The sequence below is a fragment of the Pleurodeles waltl genome, chromosome 9, assembly GCF_031143425.1.
Source record: "Pleurodeles waltl isolate 20211129_DDA chromosome 9, aPleWal1.hap1.20221129, whole genome shotgun sequence".
In the NCBI taxonomy this organism is placed as follows: Eukaryota; Metazoa; Chordata; class Amphibia; order Caudata; family Salamandridae; genus Pleurodeles; species Pleurodeles waltl.
In genome coordinates this window covers 1123002555-1123016420 of record NC_090448.1, presented here as the reverse complement: position 1 = coordinate 1123016420, position 13866 = coordinate 1123002555, and the positions used below count along the sequence as shown (strand labels likewise).

The 13866-nt window shown below is 45.3% G+C and overlaps 1 protein-coding gene across 4 annotated transcripts in view; it reads right to left on the bottom strand.

Annotated features, from left to right (window-relative positions):
- Positions 1–13866, bottom strand: part of MTA1 (metastasis associated 1) — a 555902-nt gene that overhangs the window by 15242 nt on the left and 526794 nt on the right. For all 4 annotated transcript variants that reach the window (XM_069208854.1, XM_069208851.1, XM_069208855.1 and 1 more), the window contains one exon: positions 10807–10958. In XM_069208854.1, coding sequence (XP_069064955.1) covers positions 10849–10958 — 110 coding nt within the window. In that variant the 3' untranslated portion in view covers positions 10807–10848. The remainder of the gene's footprint in view (positions 1–10806; positions 10959–13866) is intronic.

Genomic DNA, 13866 nt, shown 5'->3' with positions numbered 1-13866 from the left:
TATGGGAAGTCCTTACATTTAAAATACGGATGTAATTAAGTTACTTACCTTCAGTAATGCTCTTTGTGACGAGTACTTGTAGGCTTCATCCCTCTCCAGAAGTGCCGGAAGTGATGGAGCAGAGCCGCGCATAAGCCTGCCCGGTGGTTCAAGATCAGGGATCTGCACTGATGCTCCAGCTACCTCCAGAGGCACAGAGCCTTTGAGCACAGGACCCAGGAATTCACTCTGCCCTGCTATTACATGGTGGTGGTATTATCTATGAGGGTCTGTTCCAGCTGCCCGTTTATGGACAGCGGGAAGGTCTCCAGTGCCAGGTGACTAGCCCGCAACTTCAACAGACTGATAAGAATCTGAGTTTCCACCAGAGACCAGAGCCCTTTGATCTCTACCCCCCCCCCCCCCCCCTTGTGACCTCGCCACCTCACTAGAGATGAATCTGTCACCACTGTCAGCTCTGATTTGGAAAGAGAGAGGGTTCTGTCGCTGGTCCGATTGCGGTTGAACAGCTACCACAGCAGACTTCTTGCAGTTACCTTTGAAACATGGATGGCATAGTCGACAAGCAGGATGCAGGAGGCCTGGAAGCCTCAGAATTGCTGTCATCAAGATCCACAACAAGGCTGAAACATCAGATCACAGCAATTTCCTGAATTTGTATCTATAGAGTTAAGGCTCTGAAATGCATCATGTCCAAGACAGCTCCTATAAAGGGAGGCCTCTGCAAAGGAGTCAGGTCCGACTTCAGCTCATTGATCAAGAGCTCCAATGAAAGCAATAGGTGTACAGACATCTGGAGGTAGTCCAAGACTGACTATGGCGAGCCAGTCTTCAACAACCAGTGGTCAAAGTAGGGAGGGAGGGGGAAAACTGGTATCCACCAACCTCTGAAGATGGGCAGTGGTCACTGCTATTACTTTTGTGAACACACGAAGGGCACTGATGAGGCCAGAGGGAAACATGGTAAACTGGAAATGCTCTGGACCTACCCTGAACCACAGATAGCGTCTGCGGAACTGCAGGTATGTAAAAATACATATCCTGCAGGTTCTGGGACACCATCTGTAGCAATGTGATAGTATTATGTAGTATGACTGGGTTTTTGTTTACCATGTAATACTTACACAATACCCAAAAGTGGACCTTGGATTCACACTAGTAAACCTTAGCTCAGTCCTGGTAGAGAGGCAAAAAGCAGCCAGGCTACCTAGAGGAACATGTGTTAAGCATTTCATAGCACCAACATGGAAGATAAGTAACTGATAGGACTCAGGAGAAATCCAACACAATTTTATAAAAAGAAAGCCGATTTTTAGATAATTTTAGACACCAAAATTAAGTTGATACATTAAGGATAACCAGACTTATCAATTTAAAAGCACTAAATAAATCAGTACTTTGCAGAGCTTCAAACTATCATTGCAGTCAATGAGAGAAAACACAGTATGCAAGTGGTCACTTGTGGGGTGAGTTCTGAAGAACCCACTTAGAGTTAAGGTCTTGCAGGCCCACAGACCAAGCCGAAACAGTCTCTACAATTTTTCCTGGCTCAGGGGGCCGGGACGTGGAGGTGTGCTGGCTGTCCTTGGTGCCGACAACAGGGCTTGTGGTCTCGGAATGAGTACCTTAGCAAAAGTTTACTTGCAGGTCGAGTTCAACAAAGCCCTTTGGAACTTAAGTTTTGCCTTGGACCAGGAATTACCAGGCAGAGAAACCTCAGCCACACTCAGACATCTCAGGTGCAGAGGTGCTCCTGGCTATCTGTAGTGCTGAATGGGATCCACAGGAGCTGACCTAACAAGGTGAAACAACGCAGGCTGAAAAGAGATGTGAAGGCTACACAATGGAGCCACAGGGGTGGATTGTTGAACACTGAATCCTTGGGCCTAGAGCATCGAGTAAAGCAGGTAGTAGTCAGGCTGACCACCAACAAGCCTTGGAGTCGGTAAGCACAGTAATTGGGGAAAACGTCTTCCAGAGGATCAGGAGAACAATGCAGAAAGCTGAGCCTAGCTGAGGATCAGGTTTGCAATTTAAGGCTTCTGACTAGTTACCTTTAGGTGGTGGGGGAGGAGGACAAGCTTCAGAGCCTGGTGGACAGTACTTCAGTGATTGTGGAAGTGCGGTTTGTCCTGCCGTCATCAGGGGACTAGTACCTCTAGCTATAGAGAGTTCTGGTGAAGGGGTTTGGTTGCAGGAGGGTTCACCTTTCTTTTGGAACCGGTCTCTGGTCTGGGGCGAGTCGAGATCCAGAGGGTGCGGAGTGGCTCCTGTAGGTGCAGAGCGTTGTGCCTTTCTTCATGAAGCCTGTCTTGTTGTGGACTCAAGTCTCTTCTTGGTTCACAGCAGATCTGAGGTTCTGGTGTCAAAGATGCCCCTTAAAACCTAGATTTAGGGGGTATTAAGGGGTGTGAGGAATAGTAGCCAATGGGCATCCAGTCCTGTAACTAATCCACACCTGAGGTGACTACATCCGGTGGCTGCATGTCACCAAACTACCCAGAACCCACTATTTTAAAGTCTTTTCAAGATGGCAAGGGCCATCGTCAATGGTACACTCCAACTGGCCCACCACAGATGTGTGGTCAACCTTAAGGCAGTGCCCACCTCCTGACTAGCTAATTTTCCCAAATGCCCACCTGAGAAGGTGTCTGGAGCCGTAGGAGGCTTTGTCCTCGAGTGGGGGACACATTTCTTTGTCCAGCAGCAGCGGTGCAGCCTTTGAAGGTCACTGCCCTGAGGGGCCTATTCACTAGCCATACTGGCAAGGCAGAGGTGTTACCAATGTCCTGCACAGACCTTTGTTCTGACCTCTGGGAGTGGCACCCACTCCCCAGCACAAGGTCAGATCTCGGTCTTGGTTGCAAACACTCGGGAAAGTCTGCCAAGACACGAGAGAGCTGGAAACTTGGCAGGCATCCTCTAAGGATGCCACATGGGTACATGCTAGTTTAATCTAGACACTGGAATTATGTCAGTGGTTAAAAAGCACGCTGTTTGACACCAAAAACGACATAATTTGGCCAGGCCATTACGAAGCTGGACATCTGGGGTTTGCCTGGGTCGCAGTCCATGTTATCTTATGGACCACTGGTCCCTTGCAGTGGTATTATGTTATAAATGCTACCACAGAGCCATATATGCTTGCACATATATGTCCACACTCATAACAGAATGCACCCTTCCTCTGGGCTATAGGAGGAGGACTACCTTAGAGGTGACTGACTCATATTATGGGCAGTGAGGTGACTGTCTGCATATGGTATGGGCAGAGTTCACTCGAGCAAGAGAGCTGCTTGTGCAGGGAGGACATGGCAGCCCTGCAGACTTTACTTTTATTCGGGTCACTCAGGGTGACACAATCAGTGCTGCAGCCCTAGTGACCCTTTTACCATCTCTGACCTGGGTACCACTTGTACCATTTACTAGGGGCTCAGAGGGGTGGTAAAGTTCCTGCCAATTGGGTTTACCAATTCACAGCTACAGTTTAAGGGAATGAGCACTGGCACTGGGGCCTGGTAAGCAGGTCCCAGTGCACTTTCAGATCAAAAAAGATAAAATCAAGAAGTAGGGGATAAGGATAACAACAAAAAGCCCAGTTTTCTTACACCATCCATTCGGCCAGATTGACCCAGAGTGTGCCATGGCTCTCCTTTCCTGGAAGCTTTCTAAGCCGAATTAGCCTCAAGCTAAATAGATAAAAGCCACTGAAAAGCATGTCCATAAGGGAGGTCTCTGCGTGTCCTGAGAAACCTGTTGATCCCATCCATGTATGGCAACACAACACACTGGTGCCAACTGCACTACCCAAACAATCCGTAGTATCAAGGACAGCACAGATCATGTACATGGCAGCATCCTGACCATCTTGAATGGTTTAAGCTAAATAGGCCCTAGGTTTTTTGTGGGGCCGCCAGAATGATCTTACTTACAATGCCCCTGAGGGCATGGTATGTTGACCCAATAAACAAATGACATTGGCTGAACTCAACGCTAGACTAGCGAAGGAGAACAGTCTTTTTCCAAATGCCACAGTCCTCTTCAACTCCCTGTCCAGGTTACGTTTCAGGGAATGAACTGGGGTTCACCTTGCTGGTGGTGCCTGCACCACCACACTCTCTGATGTAGGATGCTATATAAAGAAATAGGTGTCGAACGGAGCCGGTCTATGGCGTGTGACAGCATGTCTGTTCACTAGAGGGGAAGAGCAGGGCTTGGATTAAGTGCCCATTAAAGTGTAAGTAAGGGCTTTACTGAACGGAAATAAGATCTTAGATGAGACGGGCCCAGACTGTAAAACTTCAGTAAGAACATTTTGTCCTGGCGTCTAGTGAGGGCAGGTGTAGGTTCCACAGCAAAGGAAGAATTCTGTATCAAGCCCACTGACCCGCTGTAAGTCTGAGTAAAGGCTAACATCATTATAGTGGGGTGGTGAGAGTTGATAAATCATCCCCAACTCCATCATTGTGGGACCTTTGAGGGTACCGGATTCTCCCTGGCATTTGTGATGTGTGTCCCACAGTCAGAATGTAAGCCTGCATCAAAGTTAGAGCTGAACGTTTAGTGAGCCCAAGGGATCCGGATGGTGTCAAGGACTGATCATACAACACTAATCAGTCTGCGAGCCACAGGACAGTAATAATCAGTCTGGGAGATCCTGTGGATCCTTGGGGTTTGAAGGCACATCAGTGGGAGCCGTAAGACTGCCAAATATACACTGCATGACTCCTTTTAAGGCCTCAACCTGCTGCAGTGTTGATGATGGTCTCTAGAACTCGGGGCGCATTGGGATTAACTATAAACTATGCTCCTCACTCTGTTTAGGCGAGAGACCGATTGACACCTTTACTCCTCTGTGACTTCTTCCTCAGTTTGGTGACGAACAGCTTTGGGGTCCCGGATCGGCTTTAGGTACAGGAGGGCAAGCTCATCACTTGACTTGGAGTCGTGCCCTGAGTCCAAGAACCAAACACATCTCATGCAGGTACAAAAACAACATCTGTTTTCTGCAGTCATGGCATGGTCTGAAGACTGTAGTTTTAGGAGAGGACATCATTCCCTTGCACACTGAATTTAGCAACAAGAGCAACAAGTTGAGCAACAAATTTGCATTTGAAAACACCCAGAGAAAGGAACCCATGCTGACTAGCAGGGATTGTGCTTATATGTGGCTCTGCTCCATCACTTCTAGGGCAGAACAAACCTTACAAAGAGCCTCACAGTACTATCTAACAGAGGGCAGGAGCACTGATGTGAAAAGTTTGGGGATCTAGTCTACTGCCTGAAGAATATTCTAAAGGTGAGAAATCTGCAGTTAAAAGTGTTCATCAGAAATAGTGTGAGCCAGTAAGGAGTCTGTCTCTTATGATTTAATCAGACTCCAGTTGCTGGAACAGAACTCATTTACTTTAATTTTTGCTCCACCACCTAGGAAGAACTTACTGTACAGCTTTCTGGCTCACAATCACCATTAAACCTCAAGGCATTCATGCAAATTATTCATCTGGATTCTAGCAATGGATGTGTGAGAGGAAGGACAACAGCCTGACTGTGGCTCGATGAGCTGCCTTAAGGAGGCAAGATTTACTGTACATAGATAATAGTTTTGCCTTCAAAGGAGGCAATGTTGTTTATTCTTATGTCAGAACCCTTGTTAAGTATTGGATGAGTTACACTGGAGAGAAAGAGAGAGAAAGGCTTATACAGTGTTGTAAAGCTCTATAAAGGCAATTAGTTGTTTCCAGATCCTAAAATTCTGTATTTGGAGTGCCCTTTGATTAGCTGATGGCTGAGCTAGGGATATATGAAAATTTCCTAGTGACAGATGAGCATGAACTTGATGGAATTTCGAGGGAATAACATTAGGTTAAACAGCAGTGATTTGTTTTGAAAATGCTTATTTACAAATCTAAATTTCAGTCTTTTGCAGACATGAATGTGGAAATATGTATTCAGAAAAGTCTGTTGCGCACATCCAATTGTCTCAGTGATTATGGGAAACACATTCTGATGATGCATCTTGTTGAACTTCTGTCGTGAACCATATGTTTGCTGACTTCAAGTCCTGGAGAGGGTCATATTCAGGTTTTTGGCCCTTCTTTGGCAGCAAGAAGTATTGGGATGTAATACCCTAGCTACTTTGGTGTTTTAACGGAGACCGAACATATTTCTTCTTCAAGAGGAGGTCTAACTTCTGTACTAACTCGTCCATGAGGCCACGCAGAAGGAATGGCTGGGGGAAGGAAGGGCATTGATGTAGAGCTCCTGGTTTTGTATGCACACCTCAAATCTGTCTTTGGTCAACTCTGCCATGCATAGAGGTGGGTCATTACGTTTGTTCTCACAGAGGTGCTGACCTGTAGTGTCAGGAGAGCAGAATGGTGTGGAGCTTCAGGGTTTTACCCAGAGAGGCTCACGGTTGATTTACTCTGCCTTTATGAGACTTTTGCCACTGGAATTAGATTTTTGCTTCTGCTTTTCTTGCAACTGTTTCTTTCAGCAGAGTGTATGGGTGCACAGGTGAAGGACTAGTCCATAAGCCTTAAAAATTACATATTTTGAAATCCCTTTCCTATAATAATGAGTTGAAGATCTATGCATCCGAGTTAATTCTCTAGATTTCCTCATCTGCATGCGTGCCTGAAGGGTTGAAATGCACAAAAGAAGTGAAATTATTTTTCTGCTGACCTTGCAGACTCCTACTGGTAAGAGGTAGCCTAGAACTTCCTTATTTAAAGGCTACAACAGGGTCCACAAAAGATACATCAGTTATGCCTTCGGGGCACTGGTAATTTTTTCTGATGTAATAATCATTTTTAAAATGTCCATTAAAATGTTTTCATCCCTGTGGAGTCCCATAGAGAGCAGTCATACCACCCAAAGAGGGCTGTGAAACTTGCAGGTTCCAGAATGACTGATTAAGTCAGTTATGGGCACTGTCCACAGTTATCTGGAGTCTAAGTACTAGTTACGGATCAAATTGATATTTACTTATTAAAATGAACAGATGGAAATACCTTCCAGTATAAGGCACCTTTTACTTCAGTGGCCAGTATCTTGAATGCACTGGCTGTGATCAAGATCGTAAGGTGGCAAGGCCATCTAATCACTGCAACCCAAATTAGAACTAATCCTTAATGGAGTGAAGGTGCTTCAAGAGGCAATATCTAAAGAACAGAAAATGCTATAAAGAAGTTACTGTACCTTTAATCCTAGTTCTCCATCATGGGCATTTGTCTATAAATTGATAAACAGTAAAATACTTGTGCACATCCATGATTCCCCTGAATACTTTTCATGAGGAACATTCACTGAGTAAACTGAAACTTGCCTACAGAAGGAAATATTTATCTATTTTTACATTTTGTTAAATGCTGACAGCCAAATTTGTCAAAGTACATTTGTCTGAAAATGTCATTATTTACACCATTTATCAAAATGTTAAAACAAAAACTAAAGGAAAATGCAGCTTCCAAGTTTAAACAGAACGCAATACAGACACTGCAATTTAAACAAACTATGCAGGTCCAGCTTCCTGGTGTGCAGCGCAAGGTCACTCAGGTAGTCTGATTTTGGTGGAAAAGCATGGAATGGATCTGAAAAAAACTTTTCCTACTAAGTATTCTGTCCACAATGATGGGGAAGGAATGTTTATGGATTCAGAGACAATACCTATGAGGGAGGAGGAAATTAAGTTATTTACCTTCGGTAACCATCTTTCTGGTGGATACTCTACCTGCAGATTCTTCAGCAACTGACAATCCCACAGGCGTTAGACTGATCTGTAAATCTTCACAAATCTTCTGTGCTGGCAGATGATGCAGGCTCTATTTCAACACATTGGTGCCCTGACACCACTGGAGCAAAACAGCGCACACCATGGAACGACAATGTCAATTCACCATCTATTTTCCCTATGCCTCGAGAGGCTGAGACATCAAATTATATTGATCATACATAGTGAAGTGAACAAGACTAACATGAAACTTTATTACAGAGCTTATGGCCATCTTTCAGAATGGTGAGGAGGGCAGGGATGGTTAAATGAGAAAATGTTGACGCACTCGCTACATTTCTCACCTAAGAATCCAATGTTTGGGAAATATGTGAATTAAGGCCCATGCCAATGCTTGACAAATGTCAGCAACAGGGACAGCCATAGCCAATGCAGACGAGGAAGCTTTGTGCTGGTGGAATGGGCATGTAGACAGTCATGTGGCTCTTTCTTCACCAGACCATACCTCATCTTCATGCAGAGAATTATCGAATGAATCAGCATTCTCCTCTGTATCACCTTGCCTTTTTTTGCTGCCACAAAATTTGTTATCATCGTTGCAGATTCTTCTCCTCCTCCTCTGTGGGGTGAGGTGGAGGACAAAAGTAGGGAAAGTAAAGGGTTGCCCCAGATGAAAAGGAAGCCCATCTTGGAAAGAAAAGGGGACATTATCCTAAGGGCTAGCTTAACCAGGACGAAGCATGTGAACATGGGCAAATGATCAGTGCTTGTAACTCATTGACACTGTAGCTGAAGTAACTGCAAACAGAAAAACAGGATCTGAAAGATAAAATGTGCAACTGACAACTGCGAAAAGGTTCAAAAGGAGCACACATTAAAAAGGTTAAAACCAAGTTCAAATGCCACTGAGGGACAATAAATGACATAGATGGGAAAAGGTTAACCAATCCTTTAAAACATTAGATCATTATTCGTGACTTGAAAAGAGGTAGATGACTGGTAGGGAGGGGAAACCAACAAGGCTGTTGATAGTGCCTACTGAACAGCCCTGCTGGGCCAGTGAAAGTTCAAATCAGAGAACTCAGAAAGGCAGTCTTTTATGGAGCCAGCATTCCACTCGGCAAACCAAGCAATGAGCCTGGTCCACCTCCCAGAATAGACTTTGTGAAAGGGTAACAAGTAGAATAGATCACATCGACCACCACAGATGGTAGACGAAAAGAGGTCAGCTGTACCTGCCAAACTCCAGGCATGAAGGTGGAGGCTTCAACGGTTTCGGTGCACTAATAGACCCTTCTGAGAGAGAAGGTCTGCCCTGAGTGGGGGGGGGGGGGGACACAGGGGTAGAGGCTCATTATGTCCATGTACCACACCTTTCTTGGCAAGTCCAAACGAATTAGAATAATTTGTGTTCGGTTGTGGCAAATGTTCTTTCGAGTTCGAGAAATCAAGAGTATGGGAGGAAACATGTAGAGAAGTGGAAAACTCCAATTCAACTGAAACATATCTCATTCGCTACCTGCAATGGATTTTAGGGGACACGGTCAATGGGCAATCCCGTGAGTAGTGGAAAGGTCAACCTCAGTGGGTGTTCCATAGGGCAAAGATGTGCAGTACTGCTTACAGGTCACTCGTAGTCAGCAAGCTGATACTGACTCAGGCTGTCTGCCCTAATATTATGGGAGCTGGCAGATGGCTTAAAACAAGACAAATACAATTTTGATGCATCCAAGCCCAGAGCCTCAGCGCCCTTCAACAAAGAAAGTGACACTTAACTCCTCTCTGCTTGTTGATTTACAACACTGATTGGATTACCCATCAAAATCTGGACAAACTGTCTATGAAGAGGAGGCAGGAAGGCCTTGAGTATCAGCCAAACTGCCCTCAGTTTCACCAAGTTGACGAGGAAAACCTGCTTCCCTACAGACTAGAGACAGTTTATCTCCAGCCACTCCAGATGAGTACACCACCTGAGAGTGGATGCATCAGTTACCTCAGTGACTGCAGTGAGGGAGGGTGGAAAGACATCCTTTGAGTCAGGTGCTCCTCCACCGTGTGAGATCAGCTGCTCCTGAGTATTTAAGACGGTGTCTGACAGATCTCCCTGTGCTGGAACCACATGTGCAGGCACCCCTGGCAACCATCATAGGATGTAAGACATAAACAGAAGAAGCAAGAGTAGAACCTTCAAGGCTCGAATCTCCGAAGCTCTTCCTAACATTCTAAAATCATAAACTAAATCTAGCGGAACCGATGTGGAGGAGAAAATGGTTGAAGAGAAGTTGAATTCAGTAATATCCCTTTGAACAGGAGGCACTGAAAGGGCTTTGGGCATGATTTAGGCTTGTTGATGGAAAAACCCACATCGAACACCACAGATCCTTCTGTACTTTGAGAAAGTCAGACTGGCTTTGTTATGGCATTCCAAACTGCAAAAAGCACAGATAACGCCGGCTGCATAAGTCTGTGATTGTTACCTAACATTTTTGTAGCACGCAGCTTGCTTGAAGCACCTAGGAAAACACAAAGATGTGTCTTGCAGAAGATGCCATTGCATCAGATTTAAATACTACTTTAGGAAGAGCTTAAAGGTCTTATCGACCTCACTGTACGAAGCACACTGGGCCTATGCGAAGTGGACTGGTTTACTGTATTGAATATATTTCCCTTAAACGTCCTAAGATGTTCTGTGGATTTCAGCGCTGACAAAGGGTAAGTATTCCAAGTATGTAAATCTATGAACTATCCAATGCTGGAGTAAAGATGGATGAAACATAGAAATGGGTTTGGAAACTCATTCATCAGAGCCCTCTACGTCTACCCATGTACAGTATGTTTGGTAATATTCAGGAAAACACTTGCCGGATGGTAAGCTCAGTGATTAAATTGTAACATAAAACTACTTTGTAGATAATTCTATTCCTGTAAAGGTACAAATGTTAAAATTAAAATACTGTACATAACATTGAAATGTGATTATTTGAGCACATAAAATACACATTAACATGCAATAAGTGTCCAGTTATTTTCTAGTAGACAGGATGCGTAAGTCCACTGGTACATATATTTACCTTGTTTCCTCAGTGGCCATGTAGAAAACATCATCTGGGGCATCAATCCAATTCATCCTCCTCCTTTTCACTGGAGGCATGGATCCACCACGAATTAATCTGACTTTTGTTGGGTAAGATCTCCCATTGAGCAGCAAGCTTCGGCTTGGTCCCTAGCACAATAGATAATAAAAACGTATAGATAACATTTTAACAAAGTGCCCGGGCAAGCTTTACAAACACAAAATAGGTGTTGAGCTCAAGGCAAATAACATAGATATATGTGTGAAACAGTAAATGACTACAAAGCTGTTTAGTAGAGCCCAAACATGGACTGTGGTTTAAAGATTAAAGTATGACAATACATTAGGAGCATGGACAGGCAATAAGGCATCAATGGCACACCTGAACCCTTATTCCCAATATATGCAAATATATGTGTCATAAGATTGGGTTCTACAGTCATCTGTGAGTAAAATAAGAAGTTGATGTCTCCTTAGTTTTCAAAGGTTTGAGGAGAACAAGCTTATAAAAGACTGGAGAGACCTCCAAACATTGTCTCACCCTGAGAAAACAGTTTACATCAGACTGACTGCTTAAGTCATCATTTTTTCAACTAAATGCAGTCTTAGACAATGTGTTAAAATTGTTATGTTTTATTTCATCTAAAACTAGAAAAACATAGGCCAAAACGTGTTTCACGACTACTACCATCATGAAGAACTTACTTACCTTTGGTAACACTTTTTCTGGTAGATGCTGTAAATGCAGAGTCCTCACCTTTTGAATAATTCCCAGGCGCTAGACTGGATCTGGAATCTTTTCAGCAGTACGTCTGCGAGCTGGTAGGTGACATTGTGCAGCTGCACGCAGACACTGTTCTGCTCAAAGAGTGACATGATAAGCCGCATAGAGGGGCTACTGAAGCACGCTGATGACAGTTGGTTTCTAGGCAGCAGCAAACTGGCTTTGACCAGCGCGCAGAGCTTTATACTTTGGGACCTTTTTAGGTGGAACAGGGCACAGTCTGTGAGAAATCTGTGGTTAGGTAGAGTATTTACTAGGTAGGTATCTTGTTCTTCTGACAGATAGTTTGAACTCCAGATTCCTCAGCTTTTATGGACATCAAAGCAGTACCTACCAGGGGGTAGGTCTGTGAACCTGGATATCTAGAGAGAAGTGCTTTGTTAACGTAAGGAGTGACACCCATGTGGTAGCCTGGTAAATATCCACAACAGGCACTCTGAATGCCAACAGCGCTAGCAGCCTTGGCGCTGGTGGAAGGAGCCTGCAATCCTTGTGTTGTGCCTTGGCAGCATGATGAGAGGGCTGCACATGCTCAGGAGTTCTGGATATCACACGATCCATGCCCAATCCAGTGCCACTAAGATGAAATGGGCCCAGTCCTTCCTGATTATCTTCAGAACTCAGGGCAGGAGAGGTACTGGTAGAAAGGCGCACAGAAGTCCAGGGTTCTAGAAAAAGAGAGCGAGAGAGAGAGAGAAAAATAAAAGACTTGGAATCCAAGTGGTGGTGATGAGCTCAATCCAGGGTTCTCCTCAATCGCGGACGAGACCTCGTGCCACCTCCGGATCAAACTGCCACTCAAGATTCCCTAGACGCTGGCAGCTGGGTTTGTCTGCCCGGCTTTAAAGATTCTACATGGAGGTGTACCACCAGAAAAATTCCCTGTTTTTTTCAGTCACTCTGGTGTGGAGTGCCTACTAGCACAGTATCCATGACTCCACTCCATCCTGATTATTGTAATATCACGTGGCGGTGTTGTCCGCGAGCACCTGCACCACCCTCATTTGATGTATGGTAGGACACCCTTCAATGCCAAGTGGATAGGTCAGCAGCTCCAGAAGGTTAATATGGAGCTAGGACGCCACCAGAGAGCAGACGCACCTGATCTCCTCCTTTTCCGAGTGTATGCCTCAATGCAGAAGCGACGCTTAGGTCACCAATTTTACCTCGGGGTGGGGTAAAGAGAGGGGTTCGTCGTTGATCCAACTGCAGTCCAGCAACCACTGCTTCAGGTCTTCTCAAGTCCCTTCTAAGATCTGGATGCTGCTGGAGAGGACCCTTTGATGCAGTGCCCACTGAACCTAGAGAACCCCCTGCACATGCCACCAGACATGCTTGCCCAACATGATTCAGGAGGCCATCAAGTCCCAGCAACCACAGTCATTCTCATTGATATCCAGGTCAGAGGCTGCAACATCTGAATCACAGCCCAAATGGTGTGGTCTCTCTGTTCCTGGGGGGGGGGGGGGGAGGGGGGGGGGGGGGGAAAAAACTGCACTGTGTCCAGAAAGAGTCCCCTGAAGAGTAACATCTATGAAGGAATCAAGTGTGACTTTGGCATGTTGAAAGTGAGCCCCTGATATTTGCTGTAGTCTAATGGTGGGCGACAACTGCCTAGGGTGAGCCAGTCCTCAGCAGCCAGGTAGGGGAATACTGGAACATCTGAACTCCAAAAATGTGCTGCAACCATGGATATCACATTAAAGAACACACAGGATTGGGGGTGGGTTGTAGGTTGGGAGGGCCATTGGTGAGGCCAAAAGGAAACGCAGCAAACTGAAAATGCTACTCCCCCGCAGCGAACCACAGATAGCACATATAGGCCCTGTAGGATGGTGTTGTGAAAGTAAGTGTCCAGCAGGTCCAACCCTAAGGCAGACAAGACCTGGGGCCAGGGTGAGCATCTTGAATTTGTTTTTCCACAGAATGGTCTAGAATAGAATGAAGGCCTCTGTCCTTCAGCACCACAAAGTAGTGGGAGTAACGACCACGGCCTGCTTCGGATTCCGGCACTCTCTATATAGCTCCTTTGTACTTCCTGCTGCAAGAGCCTGTATTTCCTGTCAGTCGTTCTGTGGATAGTGAAAGGTGTGGTGTGGTGACAAGAAATGGCAGAGCGTACCCCTGCCAGATGATCTGTAGAACTAATTTATCTGGAGTCATGCTTGCCGCCCTGTTGGAAAATTTTGCAACTTGCCTCAGACAGTGTGACTGTGTGCCTCAAAAGACATGCTCAAGAGGTTTGAGTCTCTGGCAGTGGGAAGTGAGAAGAAT